This window comes from Corythoichthys intestinalis, chromosome 22, assembly GCF_030265065.1.
Source record: "Corythoichthys intestinalis isolate RoL2023-P3 chromosome 22, ASM3026506v1, whole genome shotgun sequence".
NCBI classification, from domain to species: Eukaryota; Metazoa; Chordata; class Actinopteri; order Syngnathiformes; family Syngnathidae; genus Corythoichthys; species Corythoichthys intestinalis.
In genome coordinates this window covers 33,842,602-33,861,236 of record NC_080416.1, presented here as the reverse complement: position 1 = coordinate 33,861,236, position 18,635 = coordinate 33,842,602, and the positions used below count along the sequence as shown (strand labels likewise).

At 39.2% G+C, this 18,635-nt stretch overlaps 1 protein-coding gene across 1 annotated transcript; it reads right to left on the bottom strand.

The window, feature by feature from the left end:
* Positions 1-7,630: 7,630 nt before the first annotated feature.
* On the bottom strand, positions 7,631-8,677 carry LOC130910193 (ADP-ribosylation factor-like protein 8). The gene is made up of 2 exons (XM_057827223.1): positions 8,308-8,677; positions 7,631-7,892 (listed from the first exon to the last, which is right to left on the bottom strand). Exons 1-2 carry the CDS (start codon positions 8,428-8,430, stop codon positions 7,680-7,682), a joined length of 336 nt encoding a protein of 111 aa, XP_057683206.1. The 5' UTR covers positions 8,431-8,677; the 3' UTR covers positions 7,631-7,679.
* Between the last annotated feature and the right edge of the window lie 9,958 nt (positions 8,678-18,635).

Sequence of the window (18,635 nt, the reverse complement as noted above, 5' to 3'; positions counted from 1 at the left end):
TCATCTTTAATTTGTGTGTTCGTGATTGTCATAACTTTGTCAACCAACAACTCTTTAACATTGCGCTGAATTTGATTGTTCGAGAGCTTTATTGCTAATGAGCTGCATTGTCATTCAATTTAGATTGAAATTAATTTGATTGTTTCTCATCGTTTCGCTCTCGTTCGTATCTGGGAGGTAGTCACGTTCAAAAGCTTATCTGAAAAAAACACGTGCAGTTAGGTAGGGTGCTTCTTTTTTACTTTTTGACCTTTAGCCGTTTTGCAATGTGCTTTAGTTTTGCTCGAGCTTGTCAGAAACATCTCATAAGGCTTGGGGTCAGGGAAAAACCGAGAGTTTGAAGCAAATGATGCAGAGGGACAACCTCCAGAGTTTGTTCACACCTGAAATGGGACGAATATTATTCGATTGCAAACAAGGATTTGTGCCTGATATAGATCAACCTGGTTTAGGGCTGCAACTAATGATTGTTTTCATAATCGATTAATCGGGCGATTAATGAATCGATTAATCACATAAATGTCACCTTTCTCAATTACCTTGACAATTTCCCTTGAAATTGTTTTAGGCATTATGTAAGTAACAATGAAGACAAAATGGATGACTATTTCCCTCAAAAATATTGTTTTATTACAGCTTCTGGACTTAAAGTGCATGTGACATAAGAATTCATGTTTACCATAATTTTCGTACAATAAGCCGCTACTTTTTTCCTTCATTTTGAATCCTGCGGCTTACAGTCCAGTGCTGCTTATTTGTTGATTTATTTGGGTTAATAGGTAACACTTTATTTGACAGCAGCGTCATAAGACTGTCATATGACCGTCATAACTATGACATGACACTATCATGAGCATTAGTCAACGCTTATGACAAATGTCAATAAGTGTCATCTGGAAAATTATGTCACTAACTCCATTTATGTCCAGCTTGGATCTTTTACATCCATTTCATTCAAAAGTAAGATAATTTGCTGGATAACACTAAATACCATGTGTTATAAGCATTCATTAATGCTCATTACAGTGTCATGTCATAATTATGATTGTGTAATGACAGTCTTATGGCACCAGTGTCAAATTAAGTATTACCAAATATCATAACTAACAATTAATGAAACAACTGGAACAGTAACTGAAGAAATATTTAGCACAGAACATTAACTTTGGTTGTTATTTACATCTGTAGCCCTGCAATGCATGCTAGTTGGACATCAACAGTGTTGACACCAGGTGGCAGCAGAGGTTGACTGTCTCCCCCAAGGGAGCAGTGATGGCCAAACCTTGATGCAATGAAGCTTTGAAGCCAATTGGTTCAAAACTTCATGGTGGTTCATTTGGTCTTATGACAGTCTCAATGTGCAAAATAAGGCATTGTTATAAGCTGTTGGGCAGAAAATGGTGTGAATAGCCAGCAAACAGAGTAAGTTTAAACATGTATCCATTCGTTTTTAAGCAAACATCCGGACTCTCGGGAGCAACATTTTATAAACTGAGACACAGGCAGGCTGATCATCAACGATATGGACAGCGTATTTACGTGACAAAAATATGGTAAGGTGATACAAAAAAATCAAACCGCTGTGTACTAGTGATGCCATCCACACGACAGCTCTGGATGCTAACTATCTCCATAATAATGTAACAAATCAGGTTATACTATAGTGGGGGTATTTGCTTGCGTTCCTGAATGCACCGCATGACTTACAGAGGTGCGGCAGACAGCAGCCGTGTGTTGTACAAGTTCCCAAAAAAAAGAATTGCAACTTTACTAATCCGGTGACACTTTTTAGACGTTACAATGATATTGGTATAAGTTGGATCACACAATAGTTTACCGTGACGATCTGCAAACATTTTTTCACATCACTCTCCGGCTTTGTCACTAGAGCAGGAGTGCTAGCTGTTACTAGCGAGCTTGACACATGTATGCTACTCCTCTCATTCCATTTTTGATGTTCATTTTGCTTTTGCTGCTCGTTTTGTGAAATATCGACAGGGCTATCCTTCTTATTAATATTCCGTTCGGGTTCAAATTGGAAGGGCAGAACGTACGACATGTTTACATAGTTCACAAGTGACACTGTGGAAGTCCAGCAGCGAGCCCATGTGACGTCACCGCGTTGCGACGTCAACAACAATAATGGCGACCTACTAGTTAAAATAATTTTACAAATTTTATTCAAACGAAAACATTAAGAGGGGTTTTTATTATCAAATTAGTAGAACTCGTACTAGCATTTATTTTCTAAGAACTACATGTCTTTCTATCCTTGGATCCCTTTAAAGAATTTATTTGCAAATCATGTTGGAAAATAAGTATTTGGTCAATACCAAAAGTTCATCTCAATACTTTTATGTACCCTTTGTTGGCAATAACGGAGGCCAAACGTTTTCTGTAACTCTTCACAAGCTTTTCACACACTGTTGCTGGTATTTTGGCCCATTCCTCCATGCAGATCCCCTCTAGAGCAGTGATGTTTTGGGGCTGTCATTGGGCAACACGGACTTTCAACTCCCTCCACAGATTTTCAATGGGGTTGAGATCTGGAGACTGGCTAGACCACTCCAGGACCTTGAAATGCTTCTCCTTTGTTGCCCTGGCTGTGTGTTTGGGATCATTGTCATGCTGAAAGACCCAGCCACGTCTCATCTTCAATGCCCTTGCTGATGGAAGGGAGATTTTCACTCAAAATCTATCGATACATGGCCCCATTCATTCTTTCCTTTACACAGCAGATCAGTCGTCCTGGTCCCTTTGCAGAAAAACAGCCCCAAAGCATGATGTTTCCACCCCCATTCTTCACAGTGGGTATGGTGTTCTTTAGATGCAATTCAGTATTATTTCTTCTCCAAACACGAGAACCTGTGTTTCTACCAAAAACTTCATTCTCCCAGTCCTTTTCTGGATCATCCAAATGCTCTCTAGCGAACCGCAGACGGGCCTGGACGTGTACTTTCTTCAGTAGGGGGACACGTCTGCAGTGCAGGATTTGAGTCCCTGGCGGCGCATTGTGTTACTGATAGTAGCCTTTGTTACTGTCGTCCAAGCTATCTGTAGGTCATTCACTAGGTCCCCCCGTGTGGTCCTGGGATTTTTGCTCACCATTCTTGTTATCATTTTGACGCCACGGGGTGAGATCTTGCACGGAGCCCCAGATCGAGGGAGATTGTCTGTGGTCTAATCTTTTCAAGTAGGAGAATTTGCACAATTGGTGGTTGACTAAATACCTATTTGCCCCACTGTAAATTCATAAAAGAGACGGTGCTTTGAAATTTGGATCGTATTTATGAACAACTGTTTAATAAAGTAAACTGATTCATTACAGTCTACCTCATCCTTATTAAATTTTGTTGTTTTATTTTGTTTTTGTTTGTTTAAAGAAAATAAATGCGACATTAATACCATTTTTTATCAGCGCTTTGCCCACAAGAAAAGAAAGTGTCAATCAGCAGAACTTTTTTATTCGAATGAACTTCTGTCTGATTAATGTTCTTAGAATTCTTTTGATGTTTTATACTCTGAACCTTTATTAAAAACTTGAACAAATTTCATGTATTTAAAACAGTACAATTATAGACTACAGATAAGTCAGGAAGGTGTAATAAAACATTATTTTTGAAGGAAATTGTCGTCCATTTTTTCTTCATTGTTACTTACAACATGTCTAAAACAACTTCAAGGTAAATTGTAAAGGTAATTGAAAAAGGGAGACATTTATTCGATTAGTTGTTTGATTAATTGTCTGATTAATCAATTATATAAATAATCGTTAGTTGAAGCCCTAATCGTTGTTGACTCGATCACTAAGCTCTGAAGGGTCCAGTTCACTTCAGCTGTTTAGAGAATTGGAACAGCCCTTAAGACAGTGGCGAGGATTCCCCTGAGGGCAAGTGCAGAGGGCAAGTGAGCGAGGGCGACTAAAACTATTTTTGAAATGCAGCCATTGCGTGCCTAACATTTACAAGCATTTTTCAAACCTTGAAAACACGACCCAAAAATCCAAGCATTTTCAAGGACCCGTACAAATCCAGCCAAAGTGTCCAAGTTGTGTTATTGTGTATTTGCATCGACTGCGTTTAGGCCTGGGACCTGTCAAACATTATTTGCATAATTGATTTTTTTTGGCAACAGCATCAAGAATGCGGCCGTCTAAAAGTTCTCTCACATCTTTTCTGAAAAGGAGAACGCAGGCGCCGCGCTCCCTGAAGGCCCGCCGGCCCTCTAAATCCTGGGCCCACAGTGCCACCCAGTGGGTGGTATATGTACTAAGAGGGAACGGCAAATAGGGCAATTATATCCGTTTGAATGTTTCCCTTCCCTCAAAAACTACACTGCAAATTTAATCAGATTATTTTTCTTAAAAAGTAGTTAAAACAGCTTTCTCCATCCTGTTTTGAGTGTTAATGACTAGTTGACAAATTTATGTGTAAGATTATTCCACTTACTTTAAGTAAATATCACTATTTGTTCTTACTAATACCATTCACTGAATTTTCACTGAAAAAAATAACTGGTTGATTTACTTGATGAAATCGTTTTAATAATTTGCACTTACTTTTACTTCCTAAATTTTACTGCTTGCAATATTAAGTTCAGTTCATAAGCAGTAAAATTTTCTTAAGAGAAGCATGTGCAAATTATTACAACGATTTTATCAAGTAAATCCACCAATTATTTTTTTCAGTGTACATCTCTAAGAGTTTGTCATTTTTCACTTAAATCAAGAAAGATTTGCTTTCAAATTGTGTTTTGAACAATATCTATTCTTGAACTAAGAACATTTCTAACAAACAAGGTTTTTATTTAAATTGGCAAATTCATTATACAAATTTATTGCTTAAAATAAGTCTGTTTAACATGTTTTCAAATAGCTATTTTTCTAATTTCAAGAAATCTGCGTAAAATTTACTTGTAGCACTGGCAGATAATTTCATTTGTTACTAGTAGATTTACCGTACACCGTTTTGCAGTGTCAACAGGAAGACCTTCCAGGAAGTCTTGGGACAACTTTTGTGCCTGAGCGTCTCCCTGAGGTCTTTCCATATCCAGACATCCTTTAAAGGGCCAGTGACAGCATAAAAAAACCCATCTCAAATAGCATTATTATGTGAATTAAAATCATATTTTGAGACGATTTGACTATATACAACAATTTGGCAAAGCGCAGATGACGGGAAATTAGTCTTTTAATCTGCTGTTTAGCCTCACCTGTCATTATAGCACTCTAGCGTCCCCAGCTTGATGATGACATCGGCAGGGTCACGATTTCAGCTGATTTAGAATTCAGCACACTGAGGGGGAAGATTCAGAACTCGGAAAATGTGACACAGAGCAGCGAAATATCATCGTTTCAATCTCTCTACTCCAATATTTTTACATGATATTCTTTTTATCAAAATATTTTTCTCTAATTAAATAAATGGTATGGTCATAACAAATAACAGTCTTGTGCCAAATGGAATATGAAATATTAAAAATGCATTTATTCAGTACGACATGGCAAAATTACTAAAGATGCACCGATACTGATACTAGTATCGGCAGGGGGCGCCGATCCGGCCCGAAATGGTGGTATTGGTATCGGCGAGTACCAACAAAGACGGCGCCGATACCATTTACTGGTCCATTATTATAACATTTGACCGCAGCCTTTTTTTTCTCCTGGCGCTCACTACACTCAGTCTCTGTGTTGTGTGATGACACGTGATCACCAAGCAGCTATCGCTATTGGCCTGCTCCAGACCAATGAGAACGGGCCAATAGCCACTCCCGACCAATGAAAAGGGCGCTTTTTCATATGAAGGGAAAAATAAACCAGGATAAATGGCAGCGGTCGGGAAATATTTCAAAATACAAATCCAGTCGATTAAAATCAATGGCTGCATGCAAGATTTGCGGCTTGAAAGTTTCGAGATGTGGAGTAATATGTGATGTGGAGTGATAAAACATTTGAAGACGAAACGTGAACGAACACAACGAGTTTGAGCCTGCAAGAGCAGGACTGCTATCCAGAGGAAGGGCGCTGGACGGTGCAACAATCTCTGGTAAGTTCACTACGTCAACTTTACTTTGTCTTTTACTTAAAGAAATGCTGCAGTAATTTGGGAACTGTTTCCAAAGTAGGGTGGCCACCTTTCAGAAATAGAAATAAGGGACTCCCCCCGTCCTGAAAAAAGGAGGCTAATAGAGAGACGGGATGCTGTGGTCAATTATTATTACTTATAATTGTTAGCGTCCGCAAATGCGGAACCAAGGTTGGACCTCGAAGCGGACAACAAGCGGGGGATACGTACAAGGGTTTAATGATTGCAAACAAAAAAAATAACACGCGATCGCGGGATAGTAGAAATAACAAAAGGAGTCTGTGACAGCAGGTCGACTGAGCTCAATACTACAAACTCGAAGGTTAACTAAGACGATAGGCAGCGAGCCAAAAAGCCAAAATAAAAACACTCAAATACCTGCACAGGGTAGAGGTTACAAACGAGCGCAGCACACTAACAGAAAAAGCCCAATGCAGGGGCGTAACAAGCAAATGTAGCGAGACTATAGTGCGAGACGTCAAATGGCGATCAGCAAGGCAAATATCTCGGCAGCCTTCTCTGAGATCACCCGTGCTTAAATGCTGGTTTGATGAGCCTGCATCGGATTCAGGTGCGACGTCAGGAACGCCCCAACTAACAGCCCAGCAACAAAACACAATCTAACCAGCAGCAGAATGTGACAATTATTTCATGAAAGTTGCACTGTTTGGCCTTTGAGAGGTTTAAAAAAATTTACTCAGTTCATTCAGAGTTTATTATTATGAATTTATTTTTACTTTCTTACTGTTGGGCTAGTATTATACTTTGTACTAGTCTTTTTTCCTATTTTGCAAAGGTAAGCAACTGCCTGACAAAGCCTTGATAGCAATGATTTCACATCGAATTATGTAGCTCTTTGGGGAAAAAAAAAAAAAAATATATATATATATATATATATATGTATATATATATATATATATATATATATATATATATATATATATATATATATATATATATATACCGTATTGGCCCGAATATAAGACGACCCCCTCTTTTTCAAGACTCAAGTTTGAAAAAAGACTTTTTGAACACCAAATTAATTTTTATACAGAAAATAATTACAATACATCTGAAACAAATGATTATAAGAATATATTTGAGAGAAAAGGCATTTAATTTCGCATTCAAAACTTAATATCTGAACATTTAAACATTTAACATTTAAATATGTAAACTAAAGTGCAATCAAATTCATAAATGAATGGCTTCTGGTTTTTGAAATATAAATAAGAAAAAACCTGTGACACCATATTTCACAGCCGCTTTGCAGTTGTTTGAAGACACCGCCTCATTTATCACCATCAACTTGAAGTTTGCGTCATAACTTCTCCTCAGCTGCCGGTTAACCTGGCCAATCTTCGACCCACTTTTCTCCAAATTGTCGAGAAGTTTCTCCATTTTCGGTTATCTCTTCCATACCTGTTAAGTTGTAGAAATTGCAAATAGGGAGATTTCTGTTTGCCAACCCCGATGACGCGCGCGCGCGACAATCGCTAAGACAAAATGCAACCATTTTTTTTCAAGTTTATTTTGGTCACAACACTTGTGTAAAAATTAACTACACTGTCAAAGAACCTCTTTTTGGTGGCATCAGAGATAGTCTTCAACTTGCTCCATGTATTGTCTGGCATCATGTGATACTGCTATGTTGCCTGTGTCATGCCAGTTCTCCTTGTTCCTGTAATCAACATCTAGGATATCCTCAGCTTTCCTGATCACATCCATTTGCACAAATTTGGACATCAGCTTCCTCAGCAGCCTCTTCATCTCATCAACCATCACTCCAATTAGGGTTTCGTCAGACTAAATCAGCAAGATTAAAAACATTAATTATATCATTTAGAAAATTAATCATATTTGTTTTTAAAAGTATCTTTGTCATGGCAGTTTTTTAATTGAATTGTAACCTAGAATTGAAACTTTATATTTTTTGTTTCAGCACAGTAATAATGATATAATGTAATAAAGTGTATAGTATACACTTTAGCTTTAGCATAATAGCGAATCTAAATGATTAAACTTTAAGTAAGTAACGATATGTTTTCTCACTTAAATTCATATATTGTGGGGGAAGGACCGCAGTGGTTTAATATTCCATGATGTTTGATCCACGAAAACACAGAGTAAAGCAGCGACTTCTTCCTCATCGTTCTCCCATCATTAGCTCTAATGCTATTAGCATTAGGCAAGTTAGCTATCGCTAGCAGGTAAGACTTACGGCAATTACGTTGACGAACATCGTTTTTCCCGAATACTGGAGGCCGACCAGGGTCAGCTCCATCTCTTCCTTCCAAAATAAAGACTTGAACCAGTCTAAAAGCCGGTTTATTAGTGCCAGCATCTTGGGAAGTCGGTGGTGCTTCGCCTCTTCCCTCCCTGTCAGATGTTTGGTTGGGCTTTTCCAGCTCTGAAGGGGAGGGAGGGCAGGGAAGTCGGAGACGGCCAGGCTATTCGTTGTTGGTCACTTTCCGAATCGGGCTGAATGGTATCGTTACAAAACGGTGACAAACAAAAACGTAAAAAAAAAAAAAAAATTGACATTTTTGGAAAATCGGGAGATTTGGCTTTCTAATCGTGAGGCGTGAGCATTGGGGTCAAAATCGGGAGTCTCCCGACCAAATCCTGAAACTTAACAGGTCTGCTCTTCTATTACAGGTATTTTCTTCTCTTTTCCTTCTTACCACTTTCTTCTTCGTGTCAGGGGTTCGCTTTGGCCGCCGGAGTCGCGTTCAGCATTCGATTCATTGAGTACTGGCGCCATCCAGCGTCGTGAATGGGTATATGTCTAGGCCGCAGTTTTTTTTTTTTTATTTTTTTTTTTAGGCCGCAGTTATAAGACGTCCCCCAGGTTTTCATTCTTACTTTAATGCAAAAAACACCGTCTTATATTCGGGCCAATATGGTATAAATATATACATAAACGGGGTGGTATCGGTATGGTATCGGCCGATACTGCACAGCCAGTTATTGGTATCGGGGCCAAAAAATGGTATCGGTGCAACACTAAAAATTACTGCATAATGGCCAAAACTGCCGACTTCTTTCACCTCCTGAATGGTATTTTATGCCACTGGAGTTAGTCCAGCTTTTGTCTTCAGAGACGGAGGAAAGAGCGTAAACAAAACAGGAGGCATGACAGTGAGCCGACATGCTAACCCCAGCAACAAAAGCCTGCAGCACATTGGGCTGGCGTAATGCGGATTAACAAATTAATCCGCAGAATCGGCTGAATCCGTAGCCCTTCAGCATGCTATGGCTAATGGCTGTATTGTGAGATGGGGACCCGGCTGACGTCACATTCACATTCTTCCTCAATTTAGGAAGTCACTCATTTTCATGGCGCGGGATTAAAAAAAATTTAATAAATAAATCGATCGCTTCCACACACATTCAAGCGGTCAATTTCATACAGCAACATAAAATATTGCGTGAAATATGAAATAAACAAGCTTTTTGCTGTCATTGGCACTTTAAAAGCAAGTCTGTCAGACCGTCATCCAACGGCTCTCGATTAAGAGAACTGATAAGCGCTATCGATATGACAGGCAGTGTTTTTTTTTCGTCAACAATAGTTATAACGAAAATATTTTGTCGACAATTTTTTCATGACAATGACGAGATTCTTACGAGCTAAAAACGTGACTTAGGAGAATAAAGCGTAACGGCACGAATGCCAGTTTTTGCCTGACGAAACAAGAACAAGATGAAAATGCGCCATAGTGCCCATCATGTTCACAATGTGTGACATTTTATGTGTAGTTAGCCTGCATCGTAGCAGTGTCTGGTTGTGTCACTCATGTGATGTGCTGCGCTACCCCCACTCACCCACTCCAGTATCCTCATTGCTTTTTTTTTTGAGACACACAATATAAGATTTGTCTTCTTATCTTGGCAAGAGAGAATATGCAATGTTGCTTTAGCCTTTAAAGGTCTGTGCTGAGTGAGCGGAAAATAGTAGCTTCCGCAACTCTGGCAGGGCTCTTTGCTTTACCAGCCAGCTTCTTTTGCAAGTTCCGAGGTTGAAACATAAACAGCGGGGAGACCGATCTTTTGCGGTAGCTGCCCCAAGGTTGTGGAATAGCCATCTCCCTGAAATCCGCACCAATACGAATGTAAGCCTATTAACATCTCGGTTAAAAACATACTTTTTTAGACTCGCCTTTTCCCCAGACTCGGATAGCCTGGTTTAATTTCTAAAGGGTTTTAATGTTTTAGTTTTTATGTGTCTTATTATTTTATTTGCTGTTGTGACTTTTATCGCGATGCGCTGTTTTTGTTTTCGTTTTTTTCTTAATGTCATTGTATAATACTTTCCTTCCTTTTATTTTTCATGAACCATCTTTGTTGTAACGCACATTGAGGACCTTACGGGTTTTTGTAAAGGTAAGGCAAGGCAAATTTATTTATATAGCACAATTCAACACAAGGCAATTTAAAGTGCTTTACATCACATGAAGATCATAAAAATCACATTTAAATCAATACAACGTAAAAACCAAGACAATCAAAATCGGAAATAGAATTATACTTAAAAATCGCATTTAATAACAAATAGAATAAAAATAAATAAATAAAAATAAAACAAAAACTACTACTACTTATAATAATTGAAATCAGCAATGGAGATAAGCACAATAGGAATAGAAAGCAAGTACTGTAGATTGAAATATATAGACAGTTATGGATATGCAGTGCTAAACAAAAGCGTTTTTAGCCCTGATTTAAAAGAGCTAACAGTTTGAGCATACTTCAGACATTCAGGTAACTTGTTCCAGAGGTAAGGACCATAATAACTAAATGCTGCCTCACCCTGCTTGGTTCTTGTTCTTGGAACATGCAGAAGACCGGTTCCAGACGACCTTGGGGGTCTAGATATCTCATAGGAATCTAACAAATCAAGCATGTATTTTGGTCCAAGGCCATTAAGTGTTTTGTAGACGAGCAGTAGTATTTTATAGTCTATCCTCTGACTCACTGGAAGCCAGTGTAGATATTTCAAAACCGGTGTAATGTGGTCCAGCTTCCTTGTATTTGTGAGGACTCTGGCTGCAGCGTTCTGTACTAGCTGCAGCTTCTTGACTGATTTTTTATCAAGACCCGTAAATATACCGTTGCAATAGTCCAACCTGCTGAAAATGAATGTATGAATAAGTTTTTCCATGTCTTGTTGAGTCAGAAGCCCCTTAATTCTGGTTATATTTTTATAGGTGGTAATAAGCGGATTTAGTGATGGACTTTAGATGGCTATCAAATTTTAGGTCTGAGTCAATAATTACGCCAAGGTTTCTGACTTGATTTGTAGCTGTAAGTGACATTGAGCTAAGTTGCCTGCTTATCTTTGACCTTTCCTTTTTTGGCCGAAAAATGATCACCTCTGTCTTCTCCACATTTAACTGGAGAAAATTCTGGCACATCCATTCATTGATTTGATGAATGCATTTACTCAGGGAGACTAAGGGACTATAATCATGTGGGGACACAGAAATGTACAGTTGTGTGTCATCTGCATAGGCGTGATAGGAGATGTCATACTGTTCCATTATCTGAGCTAAGGGAAGCATATAGATGTTAAATAAGAGTGGTCCAAGAATTGACCCTTGAGGGACTCCACACGTGAATTTGGTTCGTTCTGACTGATGGTTTCCGATTGACACAAAGAAATCCCTATCATGTAAATTGGATGTGAACCACTGAAGTATAGTGTCAGTAAGCCCTACCCACTGTTCCAATCTGCTGAGTCGTATGTTGTGATCAACCGTGTCGAATGCGGTGCTGAGATTCCAATAGTAACAGAACAGATGATTTGCCTGCATCGGTATTCCGACCAATATCATTTAGGACTTTGATAAGCACAGTCTCGGTGCTGTGTTGTGGCCGAAATCCAGACTGAAATGAGTTAAAAATATTGTTTTGCATCATGAAAGTCTGGATCTGTTCGAACACAACCCTTTCGATAATTTTCCCCAGGAATGTCAGATTTGATATTGGCCTGTAATTACTAATGATTGAGGCATCCAGATTAGTTTTTTTTAGGAGAGGTTTTATTACTGCAGTTTTTAAAGTCTGTGGAAACTCTCCTGTTTGGAGAGAAGTATTCATAATCTGAAGTATGTCTGGGGCTATGCAATGAAAAACAGTTTTGAAAAAGTTTGAAGGAACGATGTCAAGGCAGCATGTTGTGGGCTTTAATTTTGACACAATTTCTGTTAAAGTGGCATAGTCCAAGAGGCTAAACTGTCTACAATTGACGTGGGGGACATTTTGGGAGGCATTTAGTGTAACAATTGTTAATCTGGAGTTGCACACAGTCTGTCTAATCTTTAGTACTTTGTGTGTAAAGAATGCTGCGAAATCATTACAGGACACCTCAGATGCCAATTCCTGAGGTATTGATGCTTGTCGGTTTGTCAGTTTGTCAACAACAGAAAATAGTGTGCGGGTATTGTTGGTGTTTCTACTCATGATCTCTGAAAAATATGACTGTCTAGAATTTTTCAGTTCCTGGTTGTATTTGCGAAGACTCTCTTTGTAGATATCATAAAAAACTAGGAGTTTGTTTTTTCGCCATCTGTGTTCTGCTCGTCTACAATCTTGCTTTTGTTTTAAAGCTAGTGTGGCATTTCTCCAGGGTGACATCTTCTTTCTTGACAAAGTTTTTGTCTTAAAGGGCAACTGAAGACCTTTCCGGATTTTGGTGCAATTTTACGAATATAAACTTTGGACGAGTTCGTCAAAACAACCATGACATTATCAACACGTAATTGCAAGGATACTTTGTGTTTTTTTTTTAGTTTTTTTGCACTCCGTTAATGGTCCCTTCGCAAACCCGGAAGTGTGACGTAGATTCCCCGACGCAACAGAGAAGACTATCCACAGCTAGCATAGCAGCAACAACGATGTCAGTGATATTTCCACCAAAGGTAACCATTCAGGATCGCTCTTTCGTGATGCTACCGATGGCAAAGGCTCCCAGGAAAGATGAACTACAATTAATCCCTACATGTTTGAACCTGAGGCGTCAGATGACGGCGATTTACTTGACACAGCAGATGGTGTCATAACGCCAATTGACAGCTCGACACTTCACGAACGGGAGAGTGAGTGGTAAGTCCAGCATCGCGATTTTTTTATTAGGGAGAATGCGATTACATGGTTGTATATTTTTCCATGCTCTACACATAGCTAAAACTGGATATTAGGTAATGGGACAGCTCCTCCTCTAAATATGATAAAGCTAGCCCAAATGTGGCTAAATGAATGATATGTTTTTGATATTTCGAAATAAATGACAAAACGATTTTATTTTCCAGGTGTTGCTGTAAACCGTCAAGCAATTACCCTTCCAAGAGTATGCTTGTGTCGTCAGGAAATCCCAGACGTGAGAGCCAAACTTGAGGAGGCTGAAGCACTGACAGGGGCATGAATTACATTTTAAAAAATAAATTCATAAATTGTAAACAACATTGACACATTTTGTTGACTGTTTAATGTATTCTATTGGTATATAATATATTGTAATTATATTCCATTCTGAAAAAATATTCAATAGGCCACAATAATAAATGACACCAGATTTATGTTGAATCAGCATCAGCTTTCGCTGTCAGATTGTGACACAACATATAAGATAAGTTATACCAAGCACACATCAAAGACCATAATTTTAGTAAGCAACACAAAGTTAGGATAGCAACGGACTAGCGCAACATTGAAAAATGATAATGGCAGTGGGAAATATGTATTTACTCTTTTCTGTAGCATTAAGTGTTCTCTATACAAAGATAATGCATTATCATTAAAATATGAATGGTAAATGGTGTTATACTTGTATAGCGCTTTTCCACCTTTCAAGGCGCTCAAAGCGCTTTACACTCCATCGCCATCCACCTACTGGTGACGCAGCACCAGGAGCAATGTGGGGTTCAGTATCTTGCTCAAGGATACTTAGGCGAGTTCATCAGGGCAGAGAATCAAACCCACAACCTCTGGGTCGGGGGACAACTACTCTACCACTGAGCCATACCACCCCAATATGAAGGTAACTAGATTTTTCTTTTTAAAAATGTGTACTGTATATATGACTAGTTTATGATTTCATGTCATCAAAATTTGCTACGGTACATTTATTTCTCCTAAGTCATTGTCATTTGATGTCGCAGACGGAAGAAATTCAGCATCTGGCAGGCCTCATAGGTTCTCTTCAGTTGTCATCGCTGGACACCGCATCACTTGGGTCATCATATGACGACCCACTCTCTCTTGATTTTGGCAAACTGGGTGGTGACTGACTTGCAACGCTTTTTTCATCGTGTTGAGGGTTTCTGCCGCTTAATTTTTTATGTTTGGCTTCCTGGAGGAAAAAAAAATCACAGCAGCATGAAAATATTGGATTTTTTTATTTTAATTTAATAATAATTTCTTGGTGATCAAATAATAATGCCCTAGTCAAAGCAGCATCTATTTGATGCTATTGTTCCCTCTTCAAATAGGCAGACCTTGATGTTGAAGTATGATAGTTATTGTTTTATTGAGATGTATTTGATACATTAGGGCCTGGCAGAGGATTGCTTCACATATAGGCTTCATATTTACCCTGTGACAGGCCAAAAAACAACGAGCCAAGGACCTATTTGGTGCTGGGAACATTTGAATTTACATAATACCTATTGATATAGTAATAAAATCAAATGAGTAGACGACATGTCAGCCAACCTATCTACTTATGACAAGCCAACAGCAACAACAAAAAAATGTCGCACTACAACAAACAGGCAGTAGCAGTCCCCCTCGTTTATAAAAAAAACCTAGTAATGTTCTACTTACGTCTTTGTAAAACCAAGGTTGCATTGTTGTAGGTTTTCAAAGCTGTCGTCGCTGAAATGAGGAAAACAATGAGCCGATTGGGGACCTGTATGCATACTCACAAAAACGGTCCAAAGAAGTTTTTTTGGATCACTCCTAGAGTCTCGAGTCTTCCTGTGAGCAATTCATTGCTACACATCGAGATGGCATGACGAATCCCGCGAGTAAAACCCAGAAAATGTTTGCAATATATGGCGAGGATAGCGTGGTGCTATATTTCCGTGTTCAGAGTGGTGGCGAGGCTTCCTGGAAGTTACGTCATGAGGTAGCGGTCGGCAGGACGGCGCGTCCCTCGTTGCTATGGTGTTGCTATGGCCATAACTCAAAAACTACGCGGTCAATTATTTATTTATTTTTTTTAATGTGACTTTTTGAGACAGCGAATGATGCATTTAATACAATTCAACTGAGTAAAACACTCAAGCGCGAAATCAGAAAAGCTCTTCAGTTGCCCTTTAATCGGGGCAATAGTGTCAATTACAGTCATCACGCTGGAACTGAAACTATTTACAAGTTCTTCCACTGGAGCTGTTGTAGGGGTTAATGGTGAGGCATAGGCCTGTGTGAATAACGCACAACTGTTATCACTTATGTAACGCTTCCTAATCACCTCTGTTTCCCTTTTCAGAGGATGGACGGGGGGGGTGGGGGGGGTGTCATTGTAAACATAATGCAGTAGTGATCAGAAAGAGCAACATCATTCACTGTAACCTCAGAGATGTTAAGACCTTTGGATATCATTAAGTCCAGTATGTGCCCTCTGTTATGTGTTGGAACTGTGACATGCTGAGATAAACCAAATGTATCCAAAATATTTAAAAGCTCTCTAGCACATCCTTCTTCGGGACTATCAACATGAATGTTAAAGTCACCCACTAAAACAACACAATCAAAGTCCATGCTATAGAAATCAATTTGACTGATTGATCATCACACACGGAATGTAACTCGTCGCGTTTGCATAGCATTCACATTCCCATTAGGCTATTGCTAAAGGCTAAAGGTCCTCTGAAACTATCGGACATTTTTTTACATACAGTTCGTGGCATCCAGGTGGGTTTAATTAAATGAAAATACTTTACTGTTTTCCTGCTGAGTGTTTCTTATCATGTGATAGATTTGTAGATGCTTGAAGACGCTAAAATGTCTGTCAATGTCCATTCGATTGAGTTGGAACTTGGAAACCTATTTTTATCTATTTACTTTTATAATGAAACTTTCGAATTTTACAGACAAAAATATTGAGTAAACGTAGACTAAAATTAGACAAAATTAGTTTTCGTTAACAAAAACTAGAGACAAACACATTTTGAAATGACTAAATGACTAATAAGTATCATTGTCCAAAAGACTGACTACGTCCATGAGTTACGAATGAGTTCTGTTCCTACACTGGCGATGCAACCCAGGGGTGGCGTGGCTCAGTGGTAGAGTAGTTGTCCCCCAATCCAGAGGTTGTGGGTTCGATTCTTCGCCCTGATGAACTCACCTAAGTATCCTTGAGCAAGATACTGAACCCCACGTTGCTCCTGGTGCTGCGTCACCAGTAGGTGAATGGCGAGATAGTGTAAAGCGCTTTGAGCGCCTTGAAAGGTGGAAAAGCGCTATATAAGTGTAACACCATTTACCATTTTGACGAAAGTCGGAAATAAACCTTTAAGTACACCTAAATCTCAAAGTAACCATACAAAAAGTCCAAAGGTATTGTATTTTGTTTAATGATGGCGGATACATTGCCCTCTGGTAGCAGTGTTGGGTCTGGCTTGGGTCTCATCTGACTTGGATGAAGGACAGCTGGGCTCTGGTTTGGCCCACATAAGGCTGTAGGTTGTTTTAGCTAATACAGTGGGGCAAATAAGTATTAATCAACCACCAATTGTGCAAGTTCTCCTACTTGAAAAGATTAGTGAGGCTGGTAATTGTAACATGAGTAAACCTCAACCATAAGAGACAGAATGTGCAGAGGCAGAAAAAAAAAAAAAAAACAGAATATGACATTGTTTGATTTTTAAAGAATTTATTTCCAAATTAGTGTGGAAAATAAGTATTTGGTCACCTACAAACAAGCAAGATTTCTGGCGAGGTCTAACGAGGTCTAACGAGGCTCCACTCGTTACCTGTATTAACGGCACCTGTTTTAACTCACTGTCGGTATAAAAGACACCTGTCCACAACCTCAGTCAGTCACTCTCCAAACTCCACTATGGCCAAGACCCAAGAGCTGTCGAAGGACACCAGAGACAAAATTGTAGACATGCACCAGGCTGGGAAGACTGAATCTGCAATAGGTAAAATGCTTGGTGTAAAGAAATCAACTGTGGGAGCAATTATTAGAAAATGGAAGACATACAAGACCACTGCTAATCTCCCTCGATCTGGGGCTCCATGCAAGATCTCACCCCGTGGCGTCAAAATGATAACAAGAACGGTGGGCAAAAATCCCAGAACCACACGGGGGGACCTAGTGAATGACCTAAAGAGAGCTGGGACCACAGTAACAAAGGCTACTATCAGTAACACAATAAGACGCCAGGGACTCAAATCCTGCACTGCCAGACGTGTCCCCCTGCTGAAGAACGTACACGTCCAGGCCCGTCTGCCGTTCGCTAGAGAGCATTTGGATGATCCAGAAGAGGACTGGGAGGATGTGTTATGGTCAGATGAAAGCAAAATAGAACCTTTTGGTAGAAACACAGTTTCTCGTGTATGGAGGAGAAAGAATACTGAATTGCATCCGAAGAACACCATACCCACTGTGAAGCATGGGGGTGGAAACATCATGCTTTGGGGCTGTTTTTCTGCAAAGGGACAAGGACGACTGATCTGTGTAAAAGAAAGAATGAATGGGGCCATGTATCCAGAGATTTTGAGTGAAAATGTCATTCCATCAGCAAGGGCACTGAAGATGAGACGCGACTGGGTCTTTCAGCATGACAATGATCCCAAACACACAGCCAGGGCAACAAAGGAGTGGCTTCGTAAGAAGCATTTCAAGGTCCTGGAGTGACCAAGCCAGTCTCCAGATTTCAACCCTTTAGAAAATCTGTGGAAGGAGTTGAAAGTCCGTGTTGCCCAATGACAGCACCAAAACATCACTGCTCTGGAGGAGATCTGCATGGAGGAATGGGCCAAAAGTGTGTGAAAAGCTTGTGAAGAGTTACAGAAAACGTTTGGCCTCCGTTATTGCCAACAAAGGGTATATAACAAAGTATTCAGATGAACTTTTGGTATTGACCAAATACTTATTTTCCACCATGATTTGCAAATAAATTCTCTAAAAATCAAACAATGTGATTTTCTGGGGTTTTTCCACATTCTGTCTCTCATGGTTGAGGTTTACCCATGTTGACAATTACAGGCCTCTCTAATATTTTCAAGTGGGAGAACTTGCAACATTAGTGGTTGATTAAATACTTATTTGCCCCACTGTATATGTTTATGTACGCATTTGTAATTAAGGTTACAGCTACAGTTTGCAGATTACAAGTGAGTGATTTGCTACGAGAATTATACATTAGGATTCGTAGCATTTAAACTAGCAGACTTTTGTTAGGCAAATTAGGCCAATTTAATCTACTAAATTTGCATATTGATCAGACTAGATGGACGTTTTTTTTTCGTTTGTTTTTTAAATGTTTGTCATTTTGAACATAAGTGTACATACATGTATACTTTGGTTTTTTG